A 14765-nucleotide genomic window follows, 5' to 3' on the forward strand; every position below is an offset into this window, starting at 1 on the left:
GCCTTTTTAATTTTTACTCACCCGGCAGCGCTCCGGGTCTTCGGCGGCACTTCGGCGGCGGGGATCTTCATTCGCTTCGGGTCTTCGGCAGCACTTCGGCGGTGGTTCCTTCAGTGCCGCCGAAGACCCAGAGTGAGTGAAGGACCCACCGCTGATGTGGCACCGAAGACTCAGAGCACCCCCCATTGAGTACAAACCCCACATGTTTTTTTACGTGTTTTTTTTTTTTAAAGTCATCCTTGCTGGGGCTCCATCAAAACTGTTCGAATTGGGCCCCACACTTCCTAAAGCCGGCCCTGCCCATTCCCACTGCCCACTGTATCATAGCTGTGGGCTAAAGTGGACACTTGGTGCTGCTCTCCTTCTCCTGCCTCTTTCGTCAATCGACTCCAGCTGCAGCAAAGTGACTCAGCCACTGTCATATGACCCACTTGATAAGGGAGCTGCTTCTCTACATCCAGGAAAAAGCAATATTTTCTGATGGCCAGTGAGGTGCTGTGCACAGGCTCTCATTCTGACAGGGGACAGGTTAGCCATATGAGGACTAGCTGGGACAGCTGAGATAGGTGAAGCTGCCTCTACACCTCTTAATACCCTGGACACCAACAAATGGCCAGGGACAGGGGAACAAACAGCTATTGCAACAAAGAATGGGAAATGATTAGCAAAGGTCATAGAAAATTTTATTGTGGACAGAGCTGATTATGGAGCTCCACACAACAAGACTCAGAATATTGCTGCATGAGGAGAGAACATAAAGGAATAAGTTGTGATTCAGTGGCTACTGTTTGAGAGAATTTTCCAGCCCTTTCCAAGCCAATGGGAGTAATCAGCCTTCTGATCATTTCAAGCACAGAGTTTGCACAAGGTGAATTTCACCTAGATGACAGATACAGACAATAACAGATGAGAGAAGTGGAAAGAACACTACAAGGGCATTACCTAGCAGTGATACACCAGTGGTATGATGGCTCTATCCCTGCTTTCAGGCTGAGTGCCCTACAGGTATTGCTCACACGCGAACACATGTGCTGCCCATCATGTTCAAAGACCCCATGTTACAATGGGCAGTATAAAAGAGGGAAACTGCATTCTGGACTGAGACCATAGGAATCACCTCTTGGAGATTTAAGCATATTAATTTCGGTGGCTAGCACATATGGGTCACTCAACCCTCTGAGGGGTCAAACCATCCCAATCCAGGTTTTTTGCAAGTTAAGCCAATGCACAGAGATGGTGAGAAAGCAATCCTCAGATATCTGGGCTCAATGCACCTTTCTTTCACACATACTCCATCTAACAACATTAACGGAGAACAACTTTCCAGAAGGCCAGGATGTTGGTGGAATCAGCACAAGTTTCAGTTGGAGAGGTAGTGTCCCTCTCCCTAGGGGAAGCAGATTTCCATAGTACCCCATAGTAATGTGCCAAGGTAAGCAGAATTCTCTGACCTGTCACCATGGTAGCTCTTGCCCCTGGTGGGGCAGCAGTAAATGTCTCATTGCAGTCTGGTGGTGACCACAGTTTGAGTGTGGGCTCTCCAGTACATTGGGGAACACCTGAAGTCCCCATATTACAGTCTATGCCCCAAGGACACCCACTGCTTCCCCAGGGTAATGGGAAGGAAGCTGAGTTGCTAACATCTCACCCTGCTCTGATGCACATGCTGCTGATCTTGAAGCAGGCAGCAGTCAGGAAGGTGGCATAACAGGTCTCCTTCTGCTCTGCAGCTTGGTCTGCTGGAAAGAAGAATCTTTCCATCAAAGAATCTGAACTCAGTTGACTCCATGGAATAAGATGAGTCACTGGAATCAACATCTTTGGACACCAACATATTTGTAGAGTGAGCAACCGCCTTTCCCTTCCCTTGAAAGCAAAATCCTGGAAAGTAAGCTTTGGAAGGCGGATACCTAAGCTGCTCTTGTGTTTGTCCTCATGTCCCACAAGTGTGGGTCCTGCTCATCCACATGCTGTTTGCTAGTGCACTTCCTGTGATGGGGCTTGGATACTATCTCACCAGGTCGGACTGGAGGCTCACCACTGCTCTCGCTCACAAACACAGCAGGTATCTTAGAGAGCAGTTCCAGCTCTTGTTCCCCATCACTGGCTCTCGGGCAGCTTTTCCTTTTTACCAGGTGCCCAGGATATAGATTCTTCTCCCCATCACCTCTGGCATGGGCTGTGGACAAGGAATGATGGTGAAAGTTGTTAAGGCTTTTGTTGGAAGCCCCCATAGGGGCAGTGCTCCCCAGGCGGGTCTGAGCCACAGGGATCTCATCCATGGACTCTGCAGACTCTGAGTGGTATTCAACAGGAGGTCCAGCTGCCTGGACCTGGCCAATGCTGCTTGCAGACATGGCAGCTCTGTGAGGGAAAGCTGGCATAGGGAGATGAAGGCTGTGGGAGGATGATGAGATGGCAGCAGTGGCTGAAAATTCTGAAGGTGGAAAGAAAGGAAAATGGAAGCATCAAAGGAGACTGTGGTTTCCCTCATCCCCAGACACATGTCCCCAGTCCCAGGGGCAATTAAGATAAAAAAGGGCCTGATCCACCAAAAGTAAAGGAGCCCATACATGCTCAAGCAAAACCAGATGTAAAAAGGCCCACAAGTCAATTCTCAATAATGGAAGAATACATGCACAAAACATTTTACAGTATTTCCAACACCACATGACCAATTCATTTCCCCTTCTAAGGCAGGCTATGTTCTCCCCAATGCTCGGTTCATATACCCCCTTTATCTTCCTTTCCACATACAGGTCCCACAAGCCCTACAGTTACATTCCCTCATGTATCCTGACATGAAATCACACGTGCAATCCATGGCACCTAATGATAAAGTGAAGTCAAAGTCCCAAATTTCATGAGTGCATTTCAAAGGACTTGCCCTCACCTTCTAGTGAAGCCTCATTTTCCTGGTGGGCCAAACCCTGCCCCACTGAGCTCTGTAGTGCAGAGCTGGTTGGAACCCACTGTGGTACTGCAACTCTGCTTGACTCCATAGCTGTTAAGTGCCGTCAGAGTCCTGAAAAGGCAATGGCAGCTAAATCCTGCCTGGTTTTCTGCTCCTTCAGAAAAACCATTCCCCCAAGCAAGAAGAGCCTTAGAAGCTGAATAGATTCTACCCCCCAGGTTTGAGAGGAGGATGGGTAGTGTCTGAAACAGCAGCAGCTCCTCAGCTTAACTTCAGAAGTTCACCCATCTGTCAAGTGACAGAGTGGGGATCCCATGTGTCACTGCTATTATTAGGAGTCTCCCCCTGGCTCTACAAACAGTGAAGTCATCCTTCCTGCTGCTGGACGCCCAATGTCCACATTGCTCCAGCCAGCCCTCCATCCCAGGCTGGAGAGTAAAGCTCAATGGACACTCCCACCCTCATATTAGAGAAGGTCCGGGGGCATGGGATAGTGAATTCTCTGGTCCTCACTGCTGCTCTCAGGCTGGAAGTACCTTCTCCTCATTCTCGCCTTTTAAGGGCAGCCATGTGGGAAGGGGCACAGGCAACGCTGCTCCAAGATGTGATCACTATAACTGTCGTTAGTGTGAAAAGTGTTTGGTCCTTTCCAAAGTTCATCACACACTCTGCTTTGGCTCTTCACTGCATCTCCTTCTTCCCTTGCTCCTTTCTTTGTCATGTGGTCTCCTCCCGTCCCCTGCATGTGCTTCCCTGCCACACAGTCCTTTGCTTCCCCTACTTGCACATACTACTTGGCCACCTCATTCCCTTCCCCCTAAACATCCCTTTCTCATTGGCAGCTCCAGTCCCTTCCTCTTTTGAAGCTGTAGTTCCTAAAAGTTGGGCTGGCTCTTCCTAGTTGTTCCCAGCTCCTCCAGCCTTGTTTCCACTGACGAGCCTTGATATCTGAGGAAGGAGCTACAAGCAAGGGCGAAGTGGCATCACGTGACAAGCCAGCTCTCCCGAGAGCTCAGTGTGGAACCAGTTTACCCCCCAGGGATTTGCAGTCTTCACTTTGGCTTTCCTCTCTCTTCTGTTTTTCTAACGTTTCCCTGCTAATTCCCTTACATTTCTCCTAATTGTGGGGCTCCCCGTGGCTCACTTACCTGGTTAGGGTGCTGGGAGAGGAGCTCTCTATGGCACATTCGCCAGCCTGACTGTCATGTAAACACAGCTGGAACAGAGGGGCTTACTGAAGCACACTCACCTGGCTGGGTAGCTGGGAGAGGGCGCCTGGGCTGACTGCTTGTCCTGGACCTTTCATTCATGACTGAGGATGGAACCTTACGCACCTTTTTCTTCTTCCGCTTCTGCTGCTGCTATGAAAACAAGAAGCTCAGATGAAGGAAGATCCACTCATTAGTTCAAAGATGCTGCACTGGCAGCTTTTATAACTCCTGTCTCTGTTTAACTTCCTTCATTTTTTAAATCAGTTTTATAAATGATTTCATTTTAGAGTTTGGGAGGAAAGGAATTGAGGGGGTGGGGGGAGCGATGCAAGGAGCCCCTACTGAGTACACTCAGTTTGGCCGACACAAGCTACGAATTGTGCAACCGCCTAGTAAGGCCTTCTGTTAAAAGCAATGAGAAACAATTGGGCATAAGCCCTGAGAAAGAAGAGAGCATCACACTACATAGCAACTTGCCACCAGATCAGGAATGAAGAGCAGTGGCACGGGTGACTGAATTCTAAGCGAACTGGGAAGCCCCAAACACACAGTCTTTCTCTGGGCAGAGGCTCCAAGGGAAGCCACGGTTCCTGCCTTTTTCACTCTGGAAATAAAGCATTCTGTATTGTGAGATGGTGAGAGAGTGCACATGCGGCATGCACTGCCGCCGGGGTACGTCTGTGAGGTCACAGTGCGGTGTACGTGTTGGGTTACTGTGGGCAGGGTATGTTCTTTGTGAAAGAAAAGAAGATATGCATATGTGGGTGTTCGCATGCATGAAGTGAGGGGATAGGAGAGCCTATCCATGTGTGTGAAGTGAGGGGATAGGACTATTTGTCTCTGTGGGCTGATCTACACTAGAAAGTTAGGTCAATCTAGCTATGTTGCTCTGGGGGTGAGAACGCTCTGTTTCTGTAGTAAGTGTCTACACTACAGCTACAGTGGGGCAGACATACCCTGTGTGTGAGCACAAGATGAGAAGCCAGGAGGAGACATGTGTCTGAATGAAGTGACAGTAGGGTGCACTGTATGTGTCTGTGCCTGTGCCTGTGAGAGACATGACAACACTGTACAAGCACAGCAGCTCACAGGCTATAGCAGGTCTCCCACTTACCTGGGGGTGGACTATGGACTGAAGAGCTGGGAGCTCAGGAGAGGAGTTGAGCTCAGGGTCTGCTCCATCGTTGTGGACACAGAACTTTGAAAGGCTAAAACACATGAAGAATACACAAGATATTGCAGCTTTCTTAAGGAACAGTTAACTCTTTGATGCCCAAGTGCCTCGAAACAGCTGGGCTGGGGTCCTTCCTTGCAGGGTGTTCCAAGAGAGTGCTGTGGGGCAACTGCTCCTCCCCTCCCCAAGGGCACTGTTCTGTGGAACTCCCCAGGGTTCCATCTTGTTTCCCCTCCTGTTCAACATGCACACGGGATTGATAACTAGGAGGGTATCGAAAAGGGCAACAAAACGATGAGGGGTATGGAACGGTTTCCATATGAGGAGAGATTAATAAGATTGGGACTTTTCAGCTTGGAAATGAGAAGACTAAGGGGGGATATGATAGAGGTCTATAAAATCATGACTGGTGCGGAGAAAGTAAATAAGGAAGTGTTATTTACTCCTTCTCATAACACAAAAACTAGGGGTCGCCCAATTAAATTAATAGGCAGCAGGTTTAAAACAAACAAAAGAAAGTATTTCTTCACACAACCTGTGGAACTCTTTGCCAGAAGATGTTATGAAGGCCAAGACTATACCAGGGTTCAAAAAGGAACTAGATAAATTCATGAAGGATAGGTCCATCAATGGCTATTAGCCAGGATGCGGTCCCTAGCCTCTGTTTGCCAGAAGCTGGGAATGGGAGACTTGGGATGGATCATTTGATGACTACCTGTTCTGTTCATTCCCTCTGAAGCACTTGGCATTGGCCACTCTTGGAAAACAGGATACCAGGCTAGAGGGACCTTTGGTCTGATTCAGTATGGCCGTTCTTATGCATCCTCCCCCGAGGCCCTGCCCGCCCTCAGCTCACTCCTCTCTGCCCCCTCCCCCGAGATCCCCACCTCTCCAAGGCCTTCCCACCTGCCACTCCCTCCTCTCTGCCCCCTTCCCGGAACAGAGGGGGCCACCAGGAGGCCATAGGGCTGTGGCCCCATCACTTTTTCCTGCCTTAGGCAAGCGATGGGAGGGCACCACGGCCGAATATCTGGACAAGTAATGCTCTTGTGTGAGACCACAGGTCCTCGCAGCATGTCAACGTTGTGTTTAAAAGTAAGGTGAACAGAAGAATCTGGCTGGTGAAGCCTGTCTGCTACCATCCAACTCCAAGGAAGTAATGCAGATCTCCACAGCAAATGGTGGAGCAGCTCCATTTGAAGTTAAAGATGATCTCAGTACTGGCTATGCAGGTCCCTACGTTGGCGGTACCGATGTCTGCATTGATGGCAATCCTGATGAAACTGTTGAGGTAGCTGACTAGGGTGAAATGCTGATTGTACTGTCATTTGTACCAACAGCACCATTAATAATGTCCTGCCAGAGGTCAGTACTGGAAGATGTAATAGAGGTAAATGCAGAATCAATAGACATAACAAGTCTTTTGCAGCCAAAAAAGCTGTTGGCATCCAGGGGACCAAAATAAGAGGCATAGCCTCAGTAGGTAGGGCAGGCAGTACTGGTCCCAGTGGTATGGGTATAAAAGTAGCTGAACGGACTTGCGTAGAGAGAGTACATGAAGGTGGTACCAGAGTTGGAATGACCTTGAATGCTGAAGGCACCTGTCTTGATGGCCCTGTGCTAGAGGTGACGGTGTGTTGCCTCTGCCGGTTGGTACCAGAGAGGACTGTTACTTGTGTTCTGACTTCAGCCCAGTACCAGAGGACTTGTGTCTTTTACTTGACTCATCACTCCTGGGAGACTTTTTCAATCTGGCCTCAGCCTCCAACAGAAAACTGGACTTCTTTGGCTTTGATGAAGCCACAGAGGCAGAAGAAGAACTCCTCTTTTCCCCAGGTTTCACCTTAGGCACCAGGCAGCTGGAAGAGCACTTTGGTAGATGAGCTTTCAGCCTTCTCATGAGCAGGGCCATTAGGGTCTGCAGAGGGATGTGTTGTCTTCCTGAAAATCTCCACTTGTCCCTCACATGTCCTCTCCCAAACAAAAGAGACTGTTAATCATTTCCTGGCATTACGGCCTTGCAAGCTGAACACAGCTTAAATCCCGGAGATCTCTGCATTGTGACTGAAACACCAGCAAAACTAAATTATCTATAATCTACCACAAAACTAACCTCAGGGCTCGTCTACACTGGTGCCAGACCAAGCTATGGGGGTGTGAACTGCAGAGTGCTCTGTGTTCCGCTCTAACTGTCCCATGTAGACTTTCCTGGTGCTGGTGCGAAATGAAAGGCCTAGTCATGGGTGAAAGTAGAAATAGGGACTTACCGGTTCGGGGCTGGGTTGGGACCAGCTCTGGCCCTGGAAGGGGTGGGGCCTCAGGTGGAAGGGGTGGGGATGGGGGGAGTCAGAGCCAGCCCCGGCCCGCCCTGTAGCGGTAAGTGCCCTTCCCCATCGGGGGCTCCGGCAGCAGTTTAAAGGGTCCAGGGGTCAGCCACCGCTTCCACCCCGGGCCCTTTAAAACGCTGCTGGAGCCCCTGGCTGCTGCTGCTACCCCAGGGCTCCGGGGGCTGTTTAAAGGGCCCAGGACTCTTCTGCTTCTACCGCCCTGGCCCTTTAAATAGCCCCCGGAGCCCTGGGGTTGCGGTGGTGGGGCTCCAGCAGCTATTTAAAGGGCCCAGGGCAGTAGAGGCAGCGGGAGCCCCGGCCCTTTAAATACCTCCCGAAGCCCTGCCACTGCTACCCCAGGGCTCCAGCAGCGGGGCTCTGGTGGCAATTTAAAGGGCCTGGGACTCCAGCTGCTGCTGAGAGCCTCAGGCCCTTTAAATTGCTGCCTGGAGAAGCTGGGCTGCCCCGGTACAGCACACCGGCTCTTGATGGTACGCCGTACCGGGGTGTACCGGCTTACTTTCACCTCTGGGCCTAGTGTGCGTTAACCAGGGCCGGCTCTAGACCCCAGCGCGGCAAGCACGCGCGTGGGGCGGCATTTGCCGGCAGGCTGGGTCGGTGGACCTGCCGCAGTCATGCCTGCGGGAGGTCCACCGGAGCCCCGGGACGACCGGACCTGCCGCAGGCATGACTGCGGACGGTTCGCTGGTCCCGCGGCTCGGCTGGACCTCCCGCAGGCATGACCGCTGCTCCCGGGGCTCCGGGGCGTCTCCCGCGCATGACTGCTTGGGGCGGCCGAATATGTAGAGCCGCCCCTGGCGTTAACACAGTCCTCACGGAAACAGGATCCCAAAACAAAATAAACAGTAACACTGGGAGACCAGGTGAAAGTCCAATCTCAAAACAATGATTTTTTTAAGTATTTATTTTAGTTAAATCACGATCTATAATTGAGTTCCTCAGGGGTCATGAATGAGCGGCATCATGGAAGAGAGGAAATTGAATAAAGAGGGGGTAGTAAGAAAGAGGAGTTTGAAGAGTAAGGAGCAGCACAGAAGCTGTAAAGAGAAGGGAGAGATGGTAGCTGGGAAGGCGGCTTGTGTGGAGGGAAGGGAGTAGGAGAGTGAGAAAAAAGTCATTTTAAAAGATACTCTGTATGTTGAACAGGAGTTACTTTGAGTACGTTCTATGGCCTTATGTGAAGGGGTCTTTAAATCCCATACTGAGCACAGACAGAAGAGGGAGGAGAGCCTCTCCGGTTTACAGACAAGCAGCTTGACCACCTCTCCATGCAGAGGCCAGAGCTGCCAATCATGGAGGCAGGCACTGAGAGCTGCAGCCAACAGAGGAAACAAGGCCTGCTATAAGCAGGAGAGTCCGGAGAAGGAAAGGGAGGCTGAAAGGCCTGGGACAGCAAAGGGGTGACACCTTTGCACCAGGCTGCCCGCATGAACAGAGATGAGAGCCCGAAGCAGACTGCTAGACTTAGAGCTGAGGGTCCAAGAACTGCCCTGACTGAGGTCAGACTAAGGAGGGATAGTCAGGAGCAGCAGAGCCCCCTCAAAAGACCACATCAGGAGCTGGTGCTGTCTGTGTTATGCAGGTCAGACTAGATGACGACAGTGGTCCCTGCTGGCCTTGGAGTCTATGAATCTAGGCAGAACTTTGAAGGATCAGAAGTTTGAATATAATGTGAACAGTGAGAAGGTGGGAGTGAAGGGAGTGGAATAGTGGAGTGACATGATCTGAGTGTCATGCAAGGAAGATCCATTTGGGATGGACTGGACAGGGGCAAAGTGACAGGCAGGGAGACCAGAGAAAAGAAGGTTGCAATAGTCAAGGTGAGAATTAACCAATTTAGCAGTTGGTCTAAAAAAGAGAGGATGGACTTTTGGGTATGGTAAAGGAATAACCCTGTATGCTTTGGTGTGTGGATCCTTTCTGATACCCAGGGACTAGTGGTGTGCGTATGTGGGAAGGAGAGAGGAAAGAGTGTGAGGTATTTAAAGAGTCTCACACTTCACAGTCGTGATGGCCTGGGAGTTTTGTGTCCAGCGTGAGGGAGGAAGAAAACAAGGGGCCGGATTTTGAACACATCCCAACCAGGACCCCAACGGTGTGTTCCGAGTACTGAACTTCATAGTAGCATGTGCCATGGAATGTGACAGGGCTGTACGTGAAGTCAAACTTAGTAATTTTCCCCTTATCAATGTGGTGAGAGCAGGGGATCTCAAAGTGAAGTCAAACTGGGCAGAAGAACCACTTCTACAGGAAGTTATTTATGTTGTAAGTCACAGGGTTCCCAATCAGAGAGAAGGGGAGTCCTGGAAGTGCAAGGAAAGTGGGAACTCTCTCTCATATCCCTACTGCAGCCCTAAGGGAGCAGATGCCAGAGGCATGTGGCCTGGTGCATATCCCTCTCACAGAGGAACAGTTGGTTCATGCTGGTGTTTCAGAGGAGGGTTATAGAATCATAGAATATCAGGGTTGGAAGGGACCTCAGGAGGTCATCTGGTCCAACCCCCTGCTCAGAGCAGGACCAATTCCCAACTAAATCATCCCAGCCAGGGCTTTGTCAAGCCTGACCTTAAAAACCTCTAAGGAAGGAGATTCCACCACCCCCCTAGGTAACCCATTCCAGTGCTTCATCACTCTCTGAGTGAAAAAGTTTTTCCTAATACTCAATCTAAACCTCCCCCACTGCAACATGAGACCATTACTCCTTGTTCTGTCACCAGGTACCACTGAGAACAGTCTAGATCCATCCTCTTTGGAACCCCCTTTCAGGTAGTTGAAAGCAGCTATCAAATCCCCCCTCATTCGTCTCTTCTGCAGACTAAACAATCCCAGTTCCCTCAGCCTCTCCTCATAAGTCATGTGATCCAGCCCCCTAATCATTTTTGTTGCCCTCCGCTGGACTCTTTCCAAGTTTTCCATATCCTTCTTGTAGTGTGTGGCCCAAAACTGGACACAGTACTCCAGATGAGGCCTCACCAATGTCGAATAGAGGGGAATGATCACATCCCTCGATCTGCTGGCAATGCCCCTACTTATACAGCCCAAAATGCCATTAGCCTTCTTGGCAACAAGGGCACACTGTTGACTCATATCCAGCTTCTCGTCCACTGTAACCCCTAGGTCCTTTTCTGCAGAACTGCTTCCTAGCCATTCGGTCCCTAGTTCGTAACAGTGAATGGGATTCTTCCGTCCTAAATGCAGGATTCTGCACTTGTCCTTGTTGAACCTCATCAGGTTTCTTTTGGCCCAGTCCTCTAATTTGTCTAGGTCCCTCTGTATCCTATCCCTACCCTCCAGCGTATCAACCACTCCTCCAAGTTTAGTGTCATCTGCAAACTTGCTGAGAGTGCAGTCCACACCATCCTCCAGATCATTAATGAAGATACTGAACAAAACCGGCCCCAGGACCAACCCTTGGGGCACTCCACTTTATATACCTGGAATGGAGTGTATCCAGTTGTCCAATTCTGGCTTTTCCTACTGTCCTAACTGCATAAAAGTACTGGCATACATTCCTCTCTGTCCTTTTTCTCCTCTCCATCCCTTCCCTGGATGGCCTGGCCTGATGTTGTAGTCCTGGGTGCAGAGAGAGGTTGAAGGGGGAGCATAACGAAGCAGGTTTCCTAGACACACATACCTCCTGCCACTTACATTAACAACATGCTCTCACTGCTCCCTCACCCACACAAACCCCTTCCCTAGGTAAACACATTCAGGCTTGAATTAAAATCTGTTTTATTAAACATTTATTGATCCTGAGATACCTGCAGGAGCTGTGGAGGAACTTGTTAGGCACACAGAATCAAAAGCACCTCAGATATAGAAATCAGGGTTCAGCCCCACCATGTAGAATAAGAGTACCTAGCACTCTTCTGCCTTCAAAGCACTATACAACCACTAACTCGTTAATCATCATGGCACCCCTGTGAGCTAGGTGACTATTATCCCCAATTTACAGGTAGGGAGACTGATGTACAAAGGTTAAGTCACTTGTCCAAGGCCACAGTGAATCAGCATCAGAGCCAAGATTAGAATGCAGGAGATCCTGGCTCTCAGGCCCAAGCTCAGGCTACTAGGTCATGCCTGTCTCTTCCGGAGGTAGATGTTGGATGGCATTGCCATCATTCAGAGAGAACAGTTGGAAGGCATGGAGGGAGGTGCAACCTCTTCACGGTGCATGATGGAAGGATAAAATCCCCTGCAGTTTCACTGAAAGGTACTTGGATAAGAAGAAGTCATCTCTGCCAGTTGACCCCTAGGGCAGGAGTAAAGAGTATTTTCCTCATGCGTTTATATTAACCAGCCAGGCAGTAAAGTTCACTGCTTCTTACCCAGGGTAGTTTTCTGTCAACATGCTGTACTGCAGGGGTTTCATGAAATGGTGCCCAAGGACAGGTAAAAATCTAATGCAAGTAGGGTGGCAAACTCTCAGAACAGCAGAGCCCTTTTCATGGTAAGGCAGTCTCAGATACCCAGTTGCTTCCTGCTTCTATCTGAAAGCTCTTCGATCCCAGTCACGTTCTCAGACACGCCTGTGGAGCTCCCATGTACTCCAAAGGCAAGCGCACACCCCTAGTGGAGGACAAAGCTTAGTGTTCTGGTTTTCAGTCATAGTGCACAGAATTTTTCAAGACCACAAGCAGAATTTTCAACAGCAAAGATCCCATAAGAAATTTTAATGTAAGACAGTCCTGCTAGAGCAAGGGTGGGCAAACTTTTTGGGCCGAGGGCCACATCTGGGTGGGGAAATTGTATGCAGGGCTGGGGCAGGCGGCTGGGGTGCGGGAGGAAGTGTGTGGTGTGGGAGGGGGTGCGCAGGAAGGGGCTCAGGGCAAGGGATTGGGGCAGATGAGGGATGCAGGGTGTGGCAGAGGACTCAGGGCAGGGGGTTGGGGTGCAGGAGGGGTGCAGGGTGTGGTAGGGGGCTCAGGGCAGGGGGTTGGGGTGCAGGAGGGATGCGGGGTGCAGCAGGGAAGCTCAGGGCAGGGAATTGGGGTGCACAGAGGTGTGGGGTGTGGCAGAGGGCTCAGGGCAAGGAATTGGGGTGTACAGAGATGTGGGGTGCAGCAGGGGCCTCAGGGCAGGGAGTTGGTGCAGGAGGGGTGCGAGGTGCAGGCAGGGGGCTTAGGGCAGGGAGTTGGGGGGCAGGGTGCAGGAAGGGTTTGGGCTCCGGCCTGGCGCCGCTTACCTAAAGTGGCTCTGGGGTGGCAGTGGCGCGCACCGGGGCCAGGGCAGGCTCCCTGCATGCCTGCCCTGTCCCCGGCCCCACGCCGCTCCAGGAAGCGCTGCAGCCCCTGAGGGAGGGGGGACAGAGGGCTCCGCATGTGCTGTCCTTGCTTCGCCTCCAGGTACCTCCCCCAAAGCTCCCATTGGCCGCGGTTTCCTGTTCCCAGTCAATGGGAGCTGCAGGGGCCGGTGCCTGGAGGCAACGCACGGAGCCCTCTGCCCCCCACCCGGGGGCCACAGGGACGTGGTGCTGGCTGCTTCTGAGAGCGGCGCGGGGCCCACAGTGCAACAGGGGGCAATCCTGTCGGCCGGATCCAAAGCCCTGAGGGGCTGGATCCGGATCGCAGGCTGTAGTTTTCCCACCCCTGCACTAGAGAGTTCTAGAAAAGATGTTTTCCTGGTAGGTTAAAGAACCTCTGGAGGTGTTTACACACTCTTAGGCACCAAGGTTAAAGCATGGCATGCTCGAACACACAAATGCATTGCCTCAGTCTCCTTAGCACTTTTACCCCCACTGGGGTCACAGGGGGTGACTTTGGTGTCAATTTCATACACAGCACACACCATGCCAGGAAACCTAGGCTAGCGTTAGTTGTACTCACTCTCTGCCTGATGTTACTGTTGACGAGTCTTCCACCTGTATTTCAGGGTTGGTGTAGCCAAGGTTTCCTGCATAAAAATCCACTTCCTGAAAAGAACAAGAATAAACATTAATAAAACTATATGGGCACCTGAATGAAGGACACACATCAGCAGGGTTAAGCAGCGAGTTTTTCCCCTTAATCACAAATCGGAAGGAAGGCTTTCTGCTCAGCCAGCCAGCAAATGAGACATATCAGTGGGGTCTATTGTTTAATGAGACCCCACTGTATGAAATACTGACCGGATCAAACAACTGAGACTAGATCTGCAGTCCAATCAGAATGGAGAAATGAACATCAACCTCAGTTTCTTTGGACCTTAAAAAAAGTCCCTCAGAAAAATTTTCACCAGACCCAAACAGCTGGATTAAAGAAAAAGTTATTAGAATATTAAATGCAAAAATTCCTGTTAATTCAACATTGAGGTTTCAAAGGGAAGTGTGCAAAGGCCAGGAACCACAAGAGTGAAGGTTAACGCTACTCCTTTGGATAAATGTTTGTGTAGACGTACATATATCAAAGATAACATACAATCTGGAATTTACATATTACATTATAATGTCAATATACAAGAGGGCTGAGTTAATAAATCTTTTAAATCCCAATAACTGGATTAAGGGGATGGCCCCCCAACATACCCACCACACCAATAAAGAAAGAAATAAACCTGACCATGCAATGGAGATGGCCAGAATACAAAAGCATTGATAGGCAGCCATCAGAGAAGACAGACTTGGTTCAGGAGAGCCAGGGCTGAGACACCTCTGTTCAGTTCACTTTTTCCAACTCATTTGAAACCTGAACAACCACCAAGCCAGTCTTCTCCAAAACTGATTTAGCTTGTAGGTTTCATGGAGACTTTACAGACAAGCTTAATGAAAATCACTACAGTCGATTTAAAGTTATGACGGCAAGACTGTTAAAAGTGATAGCGACTTCAGGTGCTCACTGTGACATACCAAGATGCAATTCAGACCAATCAAGGGCTATGTCACCGCCGCCCTGCAACCTTGGGTGCTTTACAATGCCTTGCTGCAGTAGGTCCAACTGGGGCCACTTACAAACAGCCTTCCAGCATACAAGTCACACCCTGAGCGTCTGTGTGAAACTGCAACTTGCCAGCCACACTACACTCTGGCTCTCTCCAGCCTTAGTTACTTCTCCAGGGCAACCCCAACACGCTGCCAGACCTGGATTATCCCCCAGAAATGAATGTCTTGCACTGCCAAGCCCTCTCCACACAGTCCAAATATA

At 50.4% G+C, this 14765-nt stretch overlaps 1 protein-coding gene across 6 annotated transcripts in view; it reads right to left on the reverse strand.

Moving 5' to 3' along the window:
* Window positions 1-660: 660 nt before the first annotated feature.
* Window positions 661-14765, reverse strand: part of ZDHHC1 (zinc finger DHHC-type containing 1) — a 58184-nt gene continuing 44079 nt past the window's right edge. For 5 of the 6 annotated variants that reach the window (XM_044987554.1, XM_044987559.1, XM_044987557.1 and 2 more), the window contains 4 exons: window positions 13473-13558; window positions 5240-5333; window positions 4164-4275; window positions 661-2437 (listed from right to left, as the gene is read on the reverse strand). In XM_044987554.1, coding sequence (XP_044843489.1) covers window positions 1911-2437; window positions 4164-4275; window positions 5240-5333; window positions 13473-13558 — 819 coding nt within the window. In that variant the 3' untranslated portion in view covers window positions 661-1910. The remainder of the gene's footprint in view (window positions 2438-4163; window positions 4276-5239; window positions 5334-13472; window positions 13559-14765) is intronic. The other variant, XM_044987556.1, reaches the window with a different exon arrangement.

Source organism: Mauremys mutica, chromosome 14 (assembly GCF_020497125.1).
Source record: "Mauremys mutica isolate MM-2020 ecotype Southern chromosome 14, ASM2049712v1, whole genome shotgun sequence".
NCBI classification, from domain to species: domain Eukaryota; kingdom Metazoa; phylum Chordata; order Testudines; family Geoemydidae; genus Mauremys; species Mauremys mutica.